The sequence below is a fragment of the Dipodomys merriami genome, unplaced genomic scaffold (assembly GCF_024711535.1).
Source record: "Dipodomys merriami isolate MVZ:Mamm:240054 unplaced genomic scaffold, mDipMer1.0.p SCAF_20, whole genome shotgun sequence".
Classification (NCBI taxonomy): Eukaryota; Metazoa; Chordata; class Mammalia; order Rodentia; family Heteromyidae; genus Dipodomys; species Dipodomys merriami.
This window is the reverse complement of record NW_027203382.1, coordinates 25,235,783-25,257,890: the sequence shown is the minus strand read 5'-3', so window position 1 is coordinate 25,257,890 and position 22,108 is coordinate 25,235,783. Positions and strand designations below refer to the sequence as shown.

Genomic DNA, 22,108 nt, shown 5'->3' with positions numbered 1-22,108 from the left:
AAACTGGCTTTGCCAATTTGGATGATAAAGCTAGTCAAGGAGTGAGCAATGGTGAGTAAGGGGATATGATTCAGGAAGAGGGCTGACAGACCAGCCATGAATAGACAGAAGCTACTACGGCCTCATGATGAGTGGCTGCTGGAGTCAGCTGCCCAGAGAGAGTGGTCACCACCCTGTCTGCATGCAATTCCTGGCTTCATTCTGGTCTCCAGGCTTGTGACACACCCACCCCAGCCTATCACTCTGGGGCAACTGTTGGTGCTGCGATTGTCCCAAGTCCTTCCAGATACCAGTTACAGCACCCACCTTCATTTCAGTGCTCTTAGCAGAGTTACACATTTTCCTGGCTCTCAGGGACAATGTTCTTCAGGCTCCCTTCTTCCTTGGGGGATTCTTTCCCCTCCCACCAAGCCCTGCTCCTGCACCCAGCTGTGTTCCTGCCCACTCCTTGACTAGCGCCTCCTAGGCTTTCCCAGATTAAGCTAATTTACCTCTCTGATGGTTTGAATCATGATTGCCATGCATATACTTTCTGGGCTAGCCTTTAGGAGTGGCTTGCACCTGTATATTCAACCGCGTGCCTGGGGGACATTCTTTCCTGCCTTGTAGTCTTTGATGTTGCCAAATAGCTGCCCCCAAACTTCCCACAGCAAGGTCTTACCCTTTACTTTTCCCCTAAATATTACTTTGGTGTGGGAGAGGGGAAATGCCTGCTGTGGTGTCTGAACTCAGGATCTGGGTGCTGTCTCTGAGTTTTTCAGCTCAAGGCTAGCACTATACCTCTTGAGCTTCAGCTCCAGTTCTGACTTTTTTTTTTACTCATTAACTGTAGATGAGAGCCTCATGACATTGTTGCCTGGGCTGGCTTTAAATGGTGTTCCTCAGCTCTCAGATTCCCGAGTAGCTAGGATTACAGGTATGAGCAACTAGTCTTTGGAAAGACCTCCTCCCCTGACCACATTAAAGCAGCCCTCACCTTACACCCACAAGGTGACTCTCTGCTCTGCTCTTGCTCACATCTGTCAGAATATTGATCTCAGTTTGGCAATTGACTTAGATACTTGTTCACTGGTGAGGCCCAAGCACTCTGCATTGTTTGCCTCTGTATCCCTTGTCCAGCATGGTCTAGATGAAGGAATAAGTTTCCCAGGATGCTCAGTGCATCCTGGGATACTTAACCATGTACATTTATTTAAAAGTATTTGGAAAACAAAGGAGAAAGTACAGGTTCCCATCTCTTCTACTCCCCCATGCGTATTCAGATAAGTGCTTCCTCTACTTCCCTGGTTCCCCAAGTCAAAAACTTAGGGCCATCATAGAATCTTCCTTTGTTCTTAAGGGTTCATGGGTCATCCGCTTCTGTCAATTTTACATCCTTAATTTTTCTAGCTCATCACATTCTTTGTGGAGGCCTATAAAAATCTTTCAGCTAGGCTATTTCAATGACTTGCTGATTGCCGGTGAAGTCTCATCCTACTCCAAGGCTGGAACTGCCCAGGGCCACTAGCAGCTCCTCCCTCCACAGGATAAAGGGCAAAGGCCTCAGCTCCCCTTCTCAGCCTCATCCCCCCCCCCCCCATTCATCTCTTGTTGAAACGAAGCTGTAATGAAACAGCTAAAATTTATTCAGAGTTTTTATATGCCAGTCATCACATTAATCAACTTACACATAGGAATGCATTTGAATCTTCGCAACAATCCAGTAAGTACATTACTTATCCCCAGCTCACAGGTGGAACAACCGAAGTCCACAGAAGCTAACTTACCTAACAGCAGAGTAAAGATTCTGAGCTGGCTCCAGGTCAACTTTCCTAACTACTTTGCACTGCCTGCATGGCCTCTTCATGTTCTGCTCCAGCAACACTGAGCTATGCTCTGGTTCCTTCTGCTCCAGCAACACTCAGCTATGTAGACCTCCTTGAACTCCACTGGCACTGTCATCATCCTTTGAATATACTGTTTCTCTGCCCTGTGGGGAAGCCTTGTGCTGTCTGATAACACGAACCATTCTTTCAAGGCCTTCTGAGATTTGGTTTTTCTACATGGTACCTCTCCTTGGCTACCTGAAACTTGCTTCTCTTGCCTGGACAACTCCTACAGCATACACGTAGCTCGTAAATACTTCTCCATTGACCTATATGCATTGTGATTCATTTCCATGTTCCACTGAAGGGATGCCTATGGCTTTCAGTGACGGGTCACAGTGCCCAGGTGTACAACAGAGACTTAACAAATGTGGATTTAAGTAGACATTGAGTGAAAAGAGTGAATACAAATTTCCTGACACCCAGAGGGCCAACTCAGGGGAGAAATCTATTTGTTATCCTCATATGTTCATAACAAAACAAACAGAAAAACTCATCATATACTACAGATGTTTTAAAGGAAGGATAAAGTGAACATGAAAATTCAATATATTCTCCAAACCACAGCAGTTAATTTAAGAATCTTTCTTTACATATTGGGTCTCAGAATCTGGAGTTCTCAGAAAAATAAGTTCAGAAATTTGGCCCAAATAAGCAACTAAGTCACAAACTGCTCATTGGCATAGATGAGGGTCATACTGATTTAAGGCTGTATTGATTTAAATAAAAATAATAAATAAAGTATGTGTGTGTACATACATGTATACACACAGCGACATGAATATAGGCCAACTGCTTGCCAATATTGCTAGGGAATTATCAAAAAATACAATATCCATGAATCTACAAAGCTTCTATTACATGCAACTTTCACTTAAGTGTAAATTTTTTAAAAAAATGGATGAGTCTATGAAATCCAGATCTCTGTGCCTAAAAGCAGAAAGTGAATGGTGAGAGAAAAGTAAAGGTAGTTACAAAAAGGAAACATTTTCCAATAGCATATCTGAGCTGTACATCAAAATAGCAGATATAAGCCAGCATGCATTCACACTGTGCATACGACAGAAAAAAAAGAAGAGCGGGTACAATATGCCATCTTTTTTTAAATATATATTTTTATCGTAAAGATACTGTACAGAAGGGTTACAGTTATAGGAGCAAGATAATGAGTCCATTTCCTATCAGACATTGTTTACCCCTTCTTTTGTTTTTCCCTTAGCATTCCTTTCCTCCCCAAATATGCCATCTTTATAATACTCTACAGTCCTGAACATCTAGGCCTAATGAACATCTATAGATTCCTTAACCCCAGAACACAAGGAGTAATAGGCTAGGTAGGACTTTGAGTTGAAGAGCGTCTCAATAACAGAACAAAGTAATAAGATAGTGCCATGTGGGATCTTAAAGGCAGGTGAGGTTCAGCAAACCAAAAACTTTCATGCTGACAATTCCTACAATGGACATTCAAGGTAAAAACTGGAAATCATTTATCCTCTTTTCTTGCGGGCAAGTTAGCAAGTATAGGTTCTGGGCAAGAGAGAGGTTCCAAAGGTAAAGACAGACCTCAAAGAGGGCAAGGGCAAAATGTCCTCAGCTGCACCCTGGGAACAACTTTACTCAGCCTGGCAAAAGACAATACAACTTGGGAATAAACATGTCCTTTACAAAATATAGAATTCTAGGGAAACTGACCAGCCAGGTAAGGACTGGGGTGAGACTTGGAGAATACAGGTGTTCAAAGTTAGTGAAGGAATATTGCAGAAGGAAAAGTCACAATATAACCGTATGCTTCATGACTTCAAAGAGGAATACAGCTAGAATTGACCCTTATAGAATGGCAGGATGTACAGCCACACACACATACTACCCTGCAGAGAGGGGCACCTGCCCTTCACCTTTCCAAGTCTACGTGCCAAGCATTCTAATCTGAAAACTCAAAACCCAAATGTCTCCCAAATGTAAAACAATGTGCTCAAAAAGTTTTCAATTTTGGAGCATTTTGGGATTAGAAATACTTAGCCAGTTGAGTACGTGCACATATTCCAAACTCTGAAAACAGTATGAAATCTGAAACACTTCTGGTCCCTAGCCATTCAGTGGGACAATGATGGGATAGAGGTAGAGATGATCTTTAGAACATTTATTTCCAAATTCCACGCATTCTAGAAATTCCTAGACAATGGCTGTGACAACCTCTACTACTAGAAGGAAAGAAGGAAAATCCTGTAGGCTTTGCTGAAGGAAAGATAGAGGCCTGTGGCTTGGGGTGTGAAAGCGACTCTCCCATGCTCTCCTAACCCACATTACTTTAGAACCAATGTAAGCTGCTGAATTGGAGTGATGGCACAGATAATGCCCTACAGCCAGGGCTGGACCAGACTGAGAATTCCTCTGGCACTGGACTCTCAATAGTGTACTATCAGCAATACAGTACTGCCAACAGGTAGGCAAGGGAAAGAAAGACTACAACTGCTCTTCAGACTCAGACACGTAGTGTCAGGATACCTTATCTCCTCAAGAACTGGCCCCAGGTAAGAGTAGAGGATGTATGGTAGCCAGGATTACACCATTAGGGAATGTCAAACAGAACAGGTGAGAAGCCATCGCATTTACCACAACAAGGGGCACACAGGATGCATGCCTCTTCTTTCACTAGTTATTTTGGAGGTTTGGTACATGAGTGATATAATTTGAACAAAACTGACCAATACTGACCAAAATAAAACTCACCAAAAGTAAATCATCTCAACACAATATATCACAGAATCAGAAGAGAAAGGAGAGCTGTATCTCTCAAAAGGCATATCTGGATTTAGCGATGTCAATCATGTTCAATTTGCATGAAAAAGTATGGCTTTACACCCTATCAGATTTCTTCTCTCTCTGTCTCTGTCTCTGTCTTTGTCTCTCTCTCTCTCACACACACACACAAGCATGGGATCAGTGTTTGTACATCTAAGGACTGTGTGTGAGCATATTACAAAATCCAAGAGATATTATGAAAAAAATAAATAATGCACTAAATTTTTCTAAGTGTTACATATTGCCATTAATACTTCAAATAGTTACAGGTGTCACCCAACTCAAAGAAGCATATTCTTTCATTCTTTGAATAGTGGCGTACAGAGATTACAAATCTGATAGTCGGCATCCTGTTTATTTGATTGGACTGTTGCTTTCATGCGTTCTGATGAAAAGCAAGGCATCTATATTTACATACCTCAGAGGATGTAGCCCTCTCAAACCACAACAATCTTACTTTGCTGTTCTCCACAGAAATGAGAAGAGAAATACCTCTTAAAATCATATGCTCTTATTCCAAACGTCAACAAACTAAGCTCGACTGCCTTTCAACCTACAGCAGCAGGTTCTTTGTGACTTTGAAAAGTTTCCCCTACTGGTTCTGTCAAATAGATAGTACAAAATGAAAAGGCCAGCCCTGCATTAGCAATATCTGACAGCAAACCAGTAAAGACTAAAACACAGATTTGCCTCTTTAAAAGCAGTCCATAGGAAATAGGATAGCATGGATTATTATTATTGTTGTTGTTATTATTTTGCATCATACAACTGCATCTTATAAAGATCAAGTAGTTCTTTATGGAGAAGAATATAGGAAAGGTTCTATCAGGAGTACTAGAAGGCCCAGGTCTGGATAAATGATAAACACGATTGGATCAAAAGAACAGACTGAAACAAAGTGCCTCCTCCTCTCCCTCTCCTTTTTCTCTCCACTCACTATTCCCAAGAAAAGTCTTATCACCCACATTTCCAAAGAGGAACTCAGGAGCACATTTACCAGGATTACCCAGAGACTCACAGAGTGCAGAATACCTGAAATAACTCCCTCCACCATCCCATTTAATAAGGTATAAACTTTTCAGACTGTTATCCAATAACAAAACCCCAGCTGCCTAGGGGGTTCTGAGCTCTGGGCAGAGAAAGCATTCATTCCCTCTCTAACCAAAGGAACCGCGGGGTTTTTTTTGTTTTTTGTTTTTTACCTTTGTGTTCGCCGAAGCCTGTTTCCACTCCTCAAGTGAGGCAGCGTAAAGTTTGAGAGCACAGTCCAAAAATTGGGGTCAGACATATCCATTTCTTTCTCTCTTCAATTCACTGCGGGTTCAAGGCCATGAGACCAAGACGAAGAAGAAGGATCAAAGAAATAGAAGAAGAAGAAAAAAATAATAATAATCCCAATTATCTACTCACTCCCTCCAAAGAAAAACGTGATGTGAACTCTGATCTCAAGAACAACTTGCAGCATGTCTGAGAATTACCCGTCCCATTCTAGCCTTTAATTAATGCACAGCCATCGCTCAAAGGTTCAGGAAACTTATTTCCTCTTGGGTTTGCCCTCTCCTAGTGAGCCTTGGCCGGCTATAAACTGTAATTACAAGAGTTTAGCCGTGCGTTCTGCTCAAAATGCTGTCTCTGTGTGATTCAGTCCAAGGTACTTTGTCATCTGTTTGGCAGATACCATTTGCAGCCTCTGCAGGGGGGAGTGGAGGTGGAGGGAGGAGGATGACTATTTTAAGTCTTCAGTTCCGGGAGGCTGTTGCTTATCAGCAAAACACCATTCACATCCGAACATGCCCAGTGTAGCCTTTCCTTTTGGTATCTACATACAAGGAAAAGAATTTGAATAGGAAAAAGCTCTTCTTGTCCTCCCCTCCTAGAAGGGGGGGGGGGCGGAATGGAAACTTAAAAAGCACTTTTAGAAAATTGGCCTATGGGAACACTTGAACCTGACACGTTGTGGACCCTCCCAGGGTCCAGCTGGAAAGGAGAGACAGGGCACTTTCCCAGTCTGACGCTCCCTATGTGCTACCCCGACCTGGAGTGGAGGCCTCTTGGGCAAGGGAGCCGGGTGGGGGTGCTGCCCAAGAAGCAGGCGTGGGACACCGAGCATCCTCCGCTGCTCCCCCATCCTCAGCCTGAAATGGATCCGTCCTCCAAAATAAATAAATAACTCCAGCTGCTACGCCAGAACAGGCTCATGTGTGTGCTCTGCACACCTGAAGGCTGATCAGTGATTCACTGCGGGACAGGGCACAATTAAAACCCTCCCAGGGAAGTCCCTAGTGAGTGACTCTTGACCATGACGCTGTGTGTTGTGGAGGAAAAGCACACATACACAGGCAAAGCCACCATCACCTAAAAACCTCAGTAAAACTACATTCATGAGTTTACAGCCGTTTGATGGATTTACTGTAGTGCACAGTTGTTTGGTTTCGTGGATATGAATGACAGAGACAGGTAAAGGTCAAACATCACATGTAAATATATTGTCTGGCACTGATTGAACACGTGCTAGATAGAATTAGTTTCCCTTCCAGCATACTAGATCTGTCTGAAAAGGAAAGAATGAAGGGGAAGGATGAGCCAAACTTGTTGTTCATTTTGAAAGAAGGTATTTAAATAACTCCTCCAAACCACAAGTGCTTGTACAAAAGTATGTAAAGAAAAAATAATTAAACTAGCTGCTTTAAATCTGATGTAATATGCTTGTGGCCCACAAAAGTATTTTCATACCAAATATTAAGAGTGTCAGAGTATAATTCTTATGCACAACCTCACATTCTTCCATAGTTTCCACAGATTTTTACCAGCTGGCACAGGGGACAAAGGACATAATATTTTCCCCACTGTTACAACTGAGAATTTGAGGTTAGGGATGGGACACAAAGTAACAAAACACACTTCCTGAGATACTGAAAGCTTTTCTCCAGCATTTATGCCCTACATTAATTATCTCTTCTTTCAGAATAAACTGACCAGCTGATCACTGGTGGCTCCCGCCAGCAATCTTAGCTAGTGGAGAGGCTAAGATCTGAGGACGATGGAGGACCGTGGTTCACAACCAGTCTAAGCAGACAGATCCTTGAAACTCTTATCTCCAATTAATCAGCAAAAACAGCCAGAAGTGGAGGAACTGTACAAGTGTTAGAGTACTAGCCTTAGGCCAAAAGCCAAGCAAAGAGCACAGGGCTCAAAGTTCAAGTCTCAGTGCCGGTACACAAACAAACAAATACTTTCACTGCTTCTACATTCATGAATTCAAACATACTCAGAGGGGATGGGAAGGTGGCTCAATGGTAGAGTGCTTGTTTCACGCACATGAGGCCCTGAGTTCGATTCCTCAGCACCACATACGCAGAAAAAAAGCCAGAAGTGGCTCTGTGGCTCAAATGGTACAGTGCTAGCCTTGGGATGAAGAGCTGAGGGACAGCACCCAGACCTAGAGTTCAGGTACCATGACAAACAAACAACAATTACAAAAAAAATACTCAGATTGAAAATATTTGAGAACAAAAGTGAGTCACTAATGAATATATACAGACTTTTCTTTCTTGTCCTCATTCCCTAAATACTATAACAACAGTTCATATCACTCACATTTTATTAGCTATTGACTTAAAATACGAAAGGATATATGCAAGCTATATATTTTTTTTAAAAAAACACAATTTTATGTAAGAAACTTGAGCATGTGCAGACTTTGGTAGATTTGGGGGTTCCTAGAACCAGTATCTAGGGGTGACTTTACTTAAAAAAAAAAGTAGTCCCAAAGTCCTATTAGGGCTTCTCAATATTAATAGCTTATTTAGCCTGGGTAATTTTGGAGGGAGCTTTCATGTATTTTGGAGGTAGCTTTCTTGTACTTTGGAGGATATTTGACACCATTACTGAGCTTGACTTCTATCCATCAGATATCAGAAACAACAATTAAAAATGTCTGCAGATAATGCCAATGTCTTTTTTTGTTGTTGTTGGTTGTGAGGCTTGAACTCTGGGCTTGGGTGCTGTCGCTTAACTCTTCAGGTCAAGGCTAGCACTCTACCACTTGAGCTGCAGCACTACTTCCAGTTTTCTGGTGGTTTATTGGAGATAAGAATCTCATGGACTTTCCTGACCCAGCTGGCTTTGAACCATGATCCTCAGATCTCAGCCTCCTGAGTAGCAAGGATTACAGGTATGAGCCACCCAGTGCTTGCCTGTCCTTTTTTTTTTTTTTTTAAGGAAAAAATAAATCATCCTGCTTGGAAACCTTTGTTCAAGATACTCTCATAGGTGAAAGGTTATATATTAGGGTTAAATTATGGACTGATAATATATGGTAAACGTAGGCAAATCAGTTCATTTATGCTTGTTTTCTCCACTGTAGAAGGGTTCCATGTAGAACCTCTATGGGGTTGGCATGTCTAAGTGACATGAGATGATATGTAAGTCCTTTGTGCAGCCTCCAGCAATACTGTATGTAGTAATTATGGAAACTGTATTGTTGGCAATATAGGAAAGCCAGAAAAATACCACAGAGAGACAAGCGTGGAGAAGCCTTCCCACAAGGCATTCTCTATTCTCAGTGCCTTGAACGGGACTCTACCCTGGTACTGATCACAGTATATTATCATAATTGACAGGTTACTGCTAATTTCCCCACTCATCTGTGAGTTCCTTAAGGCTGAAGACATGTTTTATTGATCTCTATGTTGCCAGTACCCGACAGCTTTTTAAAATGCTTTTGGAATGGTTACTTGGTTACTTCTAAGGCCCAGATATCTACGACTTCCCTTAAGATATACTGAAACAATCAGTAGATCAATTGATGTTTTCTCACAGAATCTTGAATTTTCAGCAATCCTAGGAGGAGCTTGTTAAATCTGAAAGACTTTCTTTTGTTGACTCGTTTTTAACCGCAACTGGAAAAGACAGTAGTGCTAACATTCCTCAGATCTTAATATGCTTCTAAGAAATGTCACAGGCAAACCCAAGGGACTTTGAGGCCCATGTCCCTATTCCACAGGCAAACCACAAGGAAGATCTTTCTGGACTCCCTTTTAGATTGAGTGTCATCTTTACATAGCATATGCTGTCCCCAGCAAGAGCAATCAAGATCCCAAGAGAGGATTTAAACCTGTACCATTCAAATTACCAGTTAAAGGATTTCTTTGTTGAAACTAGAGAAGAGAAAATTTAGGAAATGAATATTAAAAGGAAGATGTAGAACAAGGGTTAACTCCAAAGATAAAAGAATAAGAGCAGATTTCTTCCTTGGATGTTTGAGCAGATACAAGTGGAAGGAAAGACAGTGGGTGAGACTCAAGCACTGGATGGCTTGAAGACTTGATGACTTTTGTACTTCTCAACTCTTTTGATTTTTCTTCTTTTCCAAACCCATATATTTGGGTTCTCCTGTGAGATTGATAGCAACTAAAATGGATAAATCAATGACATACAACATGCATTTCTTCTCTCGATTGAATTATGCATACCCTGGTCCATGGGCATCAAATGGCCAGATTTACTTCAACTCTGAATTTTAAGAAATTTAAGCAAATTCTCAAAGGGAAGAGTAAAGCATATGTTTTACCTACATATACTTCCTAGTGTTTTTTTTAATACTTAAAAGACTCAGCAGGATGTGGGTTTATTAAAACTGAGAGCCAAGAAGCCAGAAATGAAGTAGTTAACATTATGAAAGTGCTTGATATATTCCCAAACTCATTTAAGATAAGAGTACGTGTGACACTAAAGTGTACTCTGTCTTGTAACCTGTTTGACTTCATTTTGGAACCTATGATTCAGAAGGAAAAGCAGTCAGTAAACACAAGAATTAAAACTGTCAGATCTACTGACATTTTCCTACAGACAAAATAATTATATGGGTAGGAACTAAAGCACAGATTAGCTACGATCACAGTAAAACTGACTCCAGAATGAAGAGGAAATTGAGATTATTAGAAATTCTTTCTTTTATAGTAAACATATTGTTATTTTTCTCATTCTAACATCCATAGGAGCTTTGTTAGAACTATGGAAATTAGGGAAGATAAAGAAAATTTAAATCACCCTATGGCAATCATCAAATGATGACTACTTTAGACAATCTTCTCCAATTACTTTCTAATCTAACTAAACTATGACATTATTAGAAATTCTTAAGCATACAGCTGCCCTAGGTGAATATGGAGATATTTAGTAAGAGTTTCTACTTATTGCACAACACCCAAGTCTATGTGAGCTCACCATATTCATTCATTTATCAGTATGAGATTACTGGCCATTGCTTTCCTGAGAAAGGTAAATGAGATTGTAAAACAAGCGTGTCATGTTGACATGCTAGCACAGGAAGAAATGAGAAGGTGAGAAAAGGTTAGGTCCTTCACCATTCTTTTCCCTCTTACATACAAAAAAAAAAAATCACCATGTCCTTTTTATTGATGTACATTTGTCTGCTTTTCTACCAGCTGCCCCATTCTCACACAAAAGACTGTTGAAAGATAGTATGCCTGGAGTTTCAAATTTATACAACATGAAGAAACTGAGTTTCCCTGGGCAGGACACTCTGGCCATGTATCCATGTCCAGTACAAAAACATGAAGGAAAGGAGGGGCTGGTAGTAAGTTTTGATAAACATTCCACCTGATCCTTCAAGTGTAAGCTTTGACACATTCCTAGCCACATCTCCTGGCATCTAGAAATGACTGCTTCTTAAGATTTTTCACACATCAAGTGCAGATTTATTTTGGTGACCTTCTAAATAGTCTCTTGAGCTTGAGAAGAACACACTGCCTGTCCTCAATGAATGATCCTTCAGGAAATACAACTTAAAAGATGGAAATGAAACAAAGGAGCAGAATGCAGAAAGAATGCCAATCTCAGAATGTAGGATGCAAAGAGGAGCCAGTGGGAAGAAAACTCTCCTAATGTCACTAACCAAGTTTGTGCTCACAATGCTAAAATATGGAGGAAAATAACAAGAGAAAGGAACAAATAGGAACAGATTTGAATGCTGAACACCAACAGACAGACAATAAACAGGGTTACATCAGCCCAGAGATATGATAAAACACACTTGAAAACAGTATCACAAGGCAAGATTCAGATTTCTAAACCGAATGGATAGGACAAAGGAAACAAAAAGGCCTGACTCGTTTATCCTAGTAAGCTGAGCAGAGACCCAGTGAAGGGATGAAAGGTAAGGTTCCTGGGCAGGGAAGGAAAGGCTGACGGTGAGCTACAATGAGAAAAGAACGCAGCCTTGTCCCCAGGCATTCTCTGGATCCCAGGAGAAGCATAAATTCAAAATAGTAGCAAAAAATATATTCTCAACTTTGCAAAATCTAGGAGGAGAGACTAGACAGATATGGGAGCTGAAGAGCTTTACACTTGAAGTAGTGGATCCTTCATCACATATAAACAAAGTGCAATGTGTTCCTGATGGGCTGATGGGGGAGAGGGGAGATGTGTGTGTGTGTGTGTGTGTGTGTGTGTGTGTGTGTGTATACATGTGCGTGTGTGATTTAAGCACTCCCTACTTGCAAGGATGACCATATTCTCTCTCTTGTAACTGGAGCAGGAGAACTAACAAAAAGGCCCACAATTGAGTCCGGCAGAGTCCTATTCCAAAGAGAAGGATAGGAAATGCATGCCAGAAAAGGCATGGCAAGGCATACAAAGCTGGAGGGGTTTTCCTATCAGGAAGCAGGTACAGAGCAGACCCACAGATCAGTGTGCTTGTCTCTCCATTCTGAAACAATTCTCTGAAAGATCCATCAGGGAGCATGGAATACTGGCCTCCAACAGTGTTAGAAATACAGTCACACAAGTGGAGATCATTGTTATCTCGCTCACACACGAGAAGGCTGCACATATGGAGCAAGGTTTGCTCTTTTTTTTTTTTAAATAAGGTTTTTATTGTTTAAATACTGTACAGAGGGGTTACAGTTACATGGGCAAGGTAATGAGTACATTTCCTATCAAGCATTGTTGCCTCCTCCTTTTTTTCCCCCCTACCATCCCTTCCCTCCTACCTCTACAACTACACTCCCCCTACCTCCCGGCCCCCCAAGGTTTGCTCTATGTTGCTGTAAGATTGAGTTGTGCAACCAAGGTTCTGAACAAGCTTGATATGAGCCTGCCAGTCCCAACTGATAGGGTATGTATGTCTCTACTAGCCTCTGTCCCTGATGGATTCTGCACAGAAGAGTTCAGTTGCTGTACCAATATGTAGATTTGTTTGCAGATCAGTGCCCTTAGACTAACAGTTTCTTAAGGGCAGCAGCTATAGCTCCTGCATATTTAAGTCCTTAATGTTCCCATTAGGTATAAATGAAGAACATAGGAGAAGAGGGAGGAGACAAAGAACTTACTGAGGGGTAAAGGGTGAGAACTGCGGGGGGGGGGTAAGCAGGGGCAAGAAGAGAACAATTCATTTGTTCCTAATGAGAAAGATAAATGATAATAATGTTAGGGTTAGATGCCTGGTATTTTGAAGACTGACAAGACTGACACTGTGAAAGTTTTTTAAAGTTTTTTTGGGGGGGAGGGGAGAGTCTATTTCTATTTGAGCCTCATAAGTCCAATGGTCCATTCTATTATTTATAGATACTGAATCACGAATGTCTATTTATTGTCTCAGCTTCCTAAATGTCAGATTATCCAAATGCAATTAGACGTGGATCATGGTTAGGTATATGCACACTGCTATTTGTAGGAAATGCTAAATCGTTTTTGATGGTCACAATGAACCCGAAGTACTAATCACTGCATTGGACTCTCAGATGGGAGTTATCTTCAAGGACATGGTGCTTCTTGATCCAGAAGCTTAGGGCCAAAGTATATCATTTCTCACACAGGCCCTGAGCATGAATTACAGCGCAATTATAAGAAGTGTCAATTTGGTTTAAGTGGGTCAGTGTAGTTATATTTAGCCCTTTAGTAGCTGACACCAAGGCCTTTCTGTAATATAAGATTAAGGTTAATTTATCAGTTCATCTTTTCTTGAATATTTTTCCAGGTCAGATAACTAAAGTTGTGGAAAATTATCCAGTTAAAGTGAGAGATAGAAGGTGCCATCCAAGTACCACATAGGAACAGATTGAGGTAGAAACCATACCCTTCTGTACAATCAAAAATTTATTCCAGCCAGGTGCTGCTACTCAAGAGGCTGAGATCTAAGGATCGTAGTTCAAAGCCAGCCCCACCAAAAAAGCCAGAAGTAGCACTATGGTTCAAGTGCTAGAGAGGTATCCTTGAGCAAAAAAGCTCAGGGATAGCACTCAGGCCCTGAGTTCAAGCCCCAGGACTGGACAAACAAAAATAATTTTTACTCAAATTGTCACACCTTAGGGTCCCATGTTGGTGAGAACATGAAAATTTCACACAAGTTTTAATGTATTTATCTATTATGTTGTATCACCTTTAAGGTCAACACAATATTTTAAAGATATATGAATTAACAAGGTAATAGAATGTCAACCATGAGAAGTGTTCACTCTGATTACCTATCAAAGAACATCAATCAGATACCAATTTTACCTAACTGGAAAATATTAGGAAATGATAATAGTTGGGGTCCTTGGGAAATAAATAATCCCTACCAATGTCTAGAAAGCAATTTGGACTTGAAGAATGAAAACACACATATAAACACACATATGCACTCACACATATACATATACTTAAGCACATTTAGATATATGCATTTATATTTGAACTATAATACCACATTCTGGAAGTTAAAGAACATAATGAAGTATATGCAAAGAACATTTGTGAGTAGGGAAATGAATCTCAGAATTCCTGTAATAGTAAAATATTCGGTGGGGGATCAATACGTAGAAGACAAGGGCAATTATTAATAAATCCTGAAACAATCTTAACATGTTATTTTAAGCAAACCATTATAGTAGGCTGAACAATTAATTCCAGGGACTCCTAAATTCTGTTCAGTAGAAGCTGTGAATTACATTATTAAGTGGCAGGATACATTGTGCACATGTGATTAAGATTTTGAGATTGAGAGATTATAGTAGGTTGTTCATATGGGCCTTCAATGTAACCACAAGAATCTCTGAAAAGTAGAATAGAGAGAGATTTGAAAAAGGTGGGAAGATGAAGCTAAAATAAAATGCTATGCTGCTGGTTTTGAAGATGGAGTTCTCCCTTCCCCCAAGAGCTAAAGAATGCAAGGAATGCACTAGCAACTAGCCAGGGTAGGGAATAAATCCCAGTTTAGTGTTTCAAGGAGCTGAGTCCTGAGGGTACATTGATTTTAGCCCAGAGACACTGATTTGGGGCCTCTGAGCTTACAACTCTAAGAGAATGAATGGATGTTGCTTTAATTCACGTAGCATGTTATAATTTGTTGTGGCAGCCGGAAAACTTAAACAATAATGTTTTCAAAAAAATGTAATGAATAGAAAATGCTCCTGAGCTTCCATATATATATATATATATATATATATATATATATATATGCATGCTCCTGAGATTATATATCTGGCCTTAAATGATGGAAATAAAGAATTTTAGTAAACATTTTTATGGGATTATGATTGATTCTTTTCTTTATACTTTTTACATTTTTTAATTATTTTAAGTAGTTTTACAAAGGGAGTATACTTTCATATTTTGGGACAAACTATTTTTAATTCGAAATCAATTCCAAGTTCCAGAAGTTATGCTTTGGATAGTCTTGTTATCATACCTGGAAGTTCAAGTCCCTGAGAATTTTGGGATACTTTGTAAAGTTTATAAAATTAAGAAAGAATACATACTTTCACTCTGACATTTTTATAAAATTTGATTGACATTTTGACATGAGATAAAATACATATGTAAAGAGCTCTATAATTCTGAAAATAAGTCCTAAAAATGCTTTTAAAAACAAGGCTTTCGCCGGGCGCAGGTGGCTCACGCCTGTAATCCTATCTATTCGGGAGGCTGAGATCTGAGGATCAAAGTTCAAAGCCAGCCCGGGCAGCAAAGTCCATGAGACTCTTATCTCCAATAAACCACTAGAAAACCAGAAGTGGTGCTATGGCTCAAGTGGTAGAGTGCTCACCTTGAGCTGAAGAGCTGAGGGACAGCTCTGAGGCCCAGAGTTCAAGCCCCTCGACTGACAAAAAAATAAAAAGAAATAAAAAATATAAATAAATAAATAAATAAATACATTAAACAAGGCTTTTCTAACCCAGGAAATTTATAAAATAGAAATGAAAATTATCTCACTTTTCTAAACATAAATCCTTACCTGTCTATGGCAAATGGACAAATAGGTATTTTCAAAGCTGCCTGGATGATAAATCCAAGGCAATGCTTTGTTTGGGGGAGAATATATGCATTATTGCTCACAGACCGGTGAGGCTGTGCATTTATGTGAACAGTTTTGAATTCCAGAACTGCTTCCCTGCAATACATCCTGAGGTTTCTTCATTCATTGCTCAGAAACCCATATGCATTTACTTCTAATATTTTCAACATATTACTGCAGCAAGAAATAAAGTTCTTCATTTGAAAGTATTAATATAACATATGTTACTATATGTAATATGTTACTATATGTAATAGCAATATTTATAATACAATAATAATAAAATATGTAAAATTACATAAAATAATTATATTAGCAATTACAATTATAATATTACATACAAACATGCCCTCTTTCATGTGGATACATAATCCAGATTTGATTCTCTTTTCTTTTCTTTTTCCTTTTTTTTTGTCGGTCGTAGTGCTTGAACTCTGGGCCTCTGAGCTGTCCCTCAGCTCTTCAGCTCAAGGCAAGCGCTCTGCCACAGCACCACTTCTGGTTTTCTGGAGGTAAGTGTTTCACAGACTTTCCTGCCCAGGCTGGCTTTGCACTTTGATCCACAGATCTCAGCCTCCAGAGTAGGTAGGATTATAGGCTTGAGGCTTTGGCACCGGGCTTGACTCTCTTTTCTTTCTTTCTTTTTTTTTTTTTTGGGTCCAGTCGTGGGGCCTGAACTCTGGGCCTGGGCGCTGTCCCTCAGCTCTTCAGCTCAAGGCTAGCACTCTACCACTTGAGCCACAGTGCCACTTCCGGCTTTTTTTTTTTTGCTTATGTGGTGCTGAGGAATTGAACCCAGGGCCTCAGGCATGCAAGGCAAGCGCTCTACCACTCAGCCAACTTCCCAGCCCGACTCTCTTTTCTTAAGTAGACTACGAGGACAAGAAAGGTGAAGACTCCATTTCCAACCCTGAACACATTCTTACAACCAGTGCATTGGCACAGATGTTACCAAAAGTTTGTGATGACCAAAACCTTTTATAAATTATTCCAGTTCATCAGAACCGTAACAACAGCCATTCAGTTCAACCAATCGAGTACCAATGGATGATGAAAGGTAGATAGTTATCAGAATGATTTAAGAATTGTTTCTATTATAGTCCCTTAGAAGTGAATTATATACAAAGTTATTTTTAAAATGCCAATATGTCAAGAAGAAAAGAAAAAAAAAAGGTGAGATGACACACATGAACCAGAAAGTAGAAAATTGAAGAGGATAGAACAAATCCTATGTACAAGTGACAGAAAAAGTAGACTAGTTTGGAACACTGGAAAGCTCAGTAAAAGTTTTCAGTGTAGATAAAAGAACAATAGAGTTTCAAGTTTCCTCCCCACTGCCCACACGAGGTAATGGTTCTATTATTTCTTACCTAGATTAATATGGCTCTCTTCCTGCTTCCTGACACTTCTCATTATCAGTGTGAAACCATTCTTTCAAAACTGCCCAGCTCCAGCATGAGCACACAATTGATCTCCTTACCAGGAAACAAAGTTCAATGGCTCCCCATTGTTTTATGTATATCTCCAAGGATGTTTTCCATCCAACCACCATGCATCATCTGGAATCACAATGCTAATCTTGGAGGTGCTCTCAGCATCCACTGATGGAAGAATATGGGGAGTGAAGTTCAGAAATGCATCGTCTACCAAAATGTCCAAGGGAGGATCCCATGTGCATCAAAGACACATGTTTGAGAGGCTCTTCCTTGAAAAATTAAAATTTCTTTAGATAGAAGAGGTTTTTGAGATGGTGCCCTGTTAAACTTCCCTGCCTCATCCCTTGCTGGATAGCTTATGCTCCAATCGGAGTAAAATGTGGACGTGCCAGGAATATTGAATCACCCTAAACTCCCTAGACGCAGTAAATTCCGCCATCCCTCATTGCCTTTGCACAGCCTGTTCCCCTTTCTTTTTCTTTTTTAAAGAATTTCCACCTCCTCCTCTCAGCAAACTTCTGCTCATCTTTCATGTATGAGTTATAAGGTCACCTCTCCAGCCAGTTTGCCAGACTTTTCTCCTACACACATAAATGGCCTTTCTCCTGTCTTCCCAATGAATCTTATGCATGGTAGGCCTCTATAAAGTCAATCATTCTACAACAGCATGGCATTGTGTTTATAGGTCTAATGCCCCACCAGGCAATGAGTGTTCCAAATATAAGGACAGGTACTATTTATCTGTACATGGCTCAAAGTAAAAGTAGATACTCAGTGGAATGAATGGATGTGCATAGATTATTTTCTAAGGTTAGCTGGAAAACATCAGACAAACCTGTCAAGTTTCTGGTTCTCTATCCTCTATATACAATCCTTGCTGCCTTTAAAATATATATGTATATATTAATGTTATGATTATGATGTTGTACAGAGGAGTTACCATTTCATAAGTTAGGTAATGAATACTTTTTTTGGGGGGCGGGTAGGAGACAATGTCGCTCTTTCCTTTGTTTCCCCCACCGCCTTTTATCAGTTGGTTAGATGTTTTTCTCTTAAACTCTTAAACTATTATTACCAACATTCTCCATAGTAAGCAATGATAATAACAATATAAATTAAGGCAGATTTTAATAGTTTACTATAAACCGAATGAAATATCACTATTAGTGTTTCAACTTTCCTCACAGTATTAATTGAAATGAAGAATTATTTTTGTTTCTTTGAAAGGACAGATCCAAAAGGAGCTCGGGCAGAGTGACCTTTTTTTTTTTCCCCAAGGCTGGAAACTTGATCTTTTGGGAACACGATCAACACACACACACACACACACACACACACACACACACCACACACAGCACCTAATTGAAGGTGCTATGCTACATCAGTAGTACTCAAGGATGCAATCTGTAGGCCACTAACTCACTGCTTGGACTTCCTCACTCATACGTGTCATTTTCCACAGCAAAATCTTCCAGAGACCAAATTTGCAAAGACAAGCAAACTTCAGGTCAACTGATCTAAGTGACATTTGACAGTCTGCCATCTCTGTTCTGCTCTCCTATACATTTCCTCCTCTGTGGCGACCGTCCCTTCCAACATCATGTTCCTGCTCTGATCACAGTGCTAAGACCACCTAAAGTTTTAACTAAGAGTTCATGTTGTGGTTGTAGATGTGGACCATCCAGCTGCACTTACTTTTTAGAGGGATAAATGTTTTAGAGCCATGTAGAGATGTAGGTGAAGGGAGTGTCCACCCTCCACTGTGGAAGTCTGAGGTTTGGGGACAAGAGTGCTCTTTATAAGCTAGAGGCAGACTCACCACAGAGTGTTGGCTGAGACCTTATCTCCCCTTCACAGAAATAAAGGGTCCCATGGTTTCCCTTATTTGCAATAACTAGTATATGTCTGAGACAAGCAGAAAAGGTCAAATAAGTTGATGTTAGGTGAAATGAACCCCAAGATAAGGACTCAAATGTTTTTTCTTTCATGTGATTGTTTCTTACATATTTATAAGATTATTTCTTTGTTGCTTTGTATGTCCTTCCCCCATGGTATAACTCCTGTTTTCACTGTATTGGATATTGGTATAATTTGTGGAGGGGAAGGGAAAAAACAAATCGTTTAAATAGGGATACAGATGGACCCATTGCAACAATGAGATGTACAAGTTGTTATGTCGAACTTTACAATGTTGGGGAGAGGGGGAGATGGGAAAGGATGGGAAGGGGAAACAAGGAGGAGGCAACAATGCTTGATAAGAAATGTACTCATTATCTTGCCCGTGTAATTGTAACCCCTCTGTATGGTATTTTCACAATAAAAAAAAAACTTTGAAGGAAAAACAAAAAGAAATAAAGGGGCAGAACTCAGAAAGTATTCCTTGTCTTCTGATACACACACACCATTGTCACTTCTTCTATTTTGTTCAAGGTCATAAAGAATAGATGACCTATTTAAATGTGCAGCCACTAAAAATGGCCATTATGAAGATTATACAATAGCAGGGTAATATGTTCCATGAAAAAAATAAAAGAAGTGGTAAAAGTATGACGATGAGAATGTGGTGGCTCAAGCTTGTAATGCTAGCTACTTAGGAACAAAGGTCAGAGGATCAGGGCTGAAGACCAGCCAGGGCATAAAAGTTTGCAAGACTCTAATTTCAATCAATGGCTGGGCACAGTGGTATTTGCCTATTATCGCAGAAACAAAGGGAAGTGCAAATAAGAGGATTGTAGTCCAGATAAGCTAACCATAAAGCGAGACTCTATCTGGAACAAAACAACACAGAAAAAGGACTGGCAGAGTTGTTTAAGGGGTTGTGAGCACCTTTTTAGCAAGGAGGTTGTGAGTTTAACTCCCAGTAACATCACAACAGAAGAAAAAGAATATATAACTGTGTTACAAGTCTACCAGTACATAATCGTACATGCAGACAAAAAAAAAAATGATGAGTGAACTTCATGAAGAACTGAGAACAATTTACTGGAGGCGATTTTTAAGGTAATTTTTATTTCTGGTACAGTTTTACTAATATCTGAAAACATTAGGTTTTTGTCAATTCTTCCCTAATTTTTAGTAATTTATCTCACAATCATATCAGTTTGCCAGGCTGCTAACTCATCTCCCTGAAAGCTGAAGCAGCTTTAACTACTTTCAATAACACTGCTTGATGCGGAACACACAGAAAACAACAAGAGCCAGGCTGTCTTTAGATGAGGAGGGGAAGGAAGGCAATCTTCAATTGTTCAAATTGTCTGTCTCCAGAGGGTAGAAGATAATTATCAATTAATATGTTGAATGGTATCAGGTACTACTATAAAAGTCCTTTCTTTTCCCTTTCAAAAAAATCACTTCTTCGCTTATACTTTGTAAGAATTTAACACCACAGGTTTAAAACCAGCATTGCAGAATTCTTAGCTTAGAAAGAACCACCCAATAATTCTGTTCCAGAAATGGGTTTGGCTACATTTCCATGAGCTGCCAGGACTATATTGAAATTTCTGTCGTTATTTGTATCACAAAATACCTGAGGCTAGATACTTTATAGGGAAAGTAACTTCTATTTACCTCATAGTTTGGGAGCTTCAGAGCAGGGCATCTGGTGAGGGCCATCTGGCCATACCACATAACAGGTGATGGCATCATGGCAGGAGTACAGACAAAAGGGAAAGGTCGATCATGTGATAGAATGGAAAGTAAGAAAGAGTGAGGGGCCAAGTGTACTCTTTATAACAACTCACCCAAGGAAACTAGCCAGGGTACTACGATTACCCCTTTATTCCCTTTCAAAGTTAATGCCTAGATACTCTAACCACCTTCTACCCCTCAATGGTTCTACTTTCTTTTAACATCCTATACTGAGGACCAATCTTCCAGCACACGAATCTTTGGGGACAAACTCTCAACTCTATCTAAACCATATCAAGTATCTAAAGCTTGAGTTATTATTTGTCACTTTAGCTTTATTGAAAAGTGAAGCCAGTTGCATGTATGTTGGTCAGAAAGCTCTGGGTAACTCAGAAAGACTGCCTCACTTTTTTTTTTTTTTTTGCCAGTCCTGGGGCTTGAACTCAGGTCTTGAGCACTGCACTCTACCACTTAAGCCACAGCACCACTTCAAGCTTTTTCTATTTATGTGGTACCGAGGAATCAAACCCAGGGCTTCATTCAAAGCAAACACTCTATCACCAAGCCACCTTCCCAGTCCCTTCCTCGCTTGTTCTTTAAAGACTGAAAGGATAGGGCAGCTGGGTACTGTGGATCATGCCTAACTAGTCCTATCCTAATGACTCAGGATGCTGAAAGTTGAAGGATCATACTTTGAAGCCAGCCCTAGGAGAGAAATCCACAAAACTCCATCTGGTAAATAGCCAGCAAATAGACAGAAGTTCCTAAGTAGAAGTTCAAAAGGCCCAGGGAGTACAGGAAGAAATGTTCAATATCTTTGGTCACAGAGGAAATGCAAAGCAAAACAACACTGAGATTCTATCTCATTTCAGTAAGAATGGCCAATTAAGAACAGAAACAATCACAAATGCTGGTGAGGAAACAAGGGAAGACGAATGCTCTTACGTTGTTGGTGAGGATGTAAGTTAGTAAATCACTTTGGAAGGCAGTCTGGATATTCTTCACAAAAAAAAAGATAAACAGAATGACCTTGTGATCCAATGATAACACTTTTAGACATTTATCTGAAAGATTGAAAG

General features: G+C 40.0%; 1 protein-coding gene across 8 annotated transcripts in view; it reads right to left on the bottom strand.

Annotated features, from left to right (window-relative positions):
* Positions 1–22,108, bottom strand: part of Mast4 (microtubule associated serine/threonine kinase family member 4) — a 602,193-nt gene that overhangs the window by 158,576 nt on the left and 421,509 nt on the right. For 2 of the 8 annotated variants that reach the window (XM_070031270.1, XM_070031273.1), the window contains exon 1: positions 5,870–6,266. The exons of the other annotated variants lie outside the window; for them this stretch is intronic. In XM_070031270.1, the coding sequence (XP_069887371.1) occupies positions 5,870–5,961 (92 nt within the window). In that variant the 5' untranslated portion in view covers positions 5,962–6,266. Of the gene's footprint in view, positions 1–5,869; positions 6,267–22,108 lie in introns of those variants that run through there. 8 annotated transcript variants of the gene reach the window in all.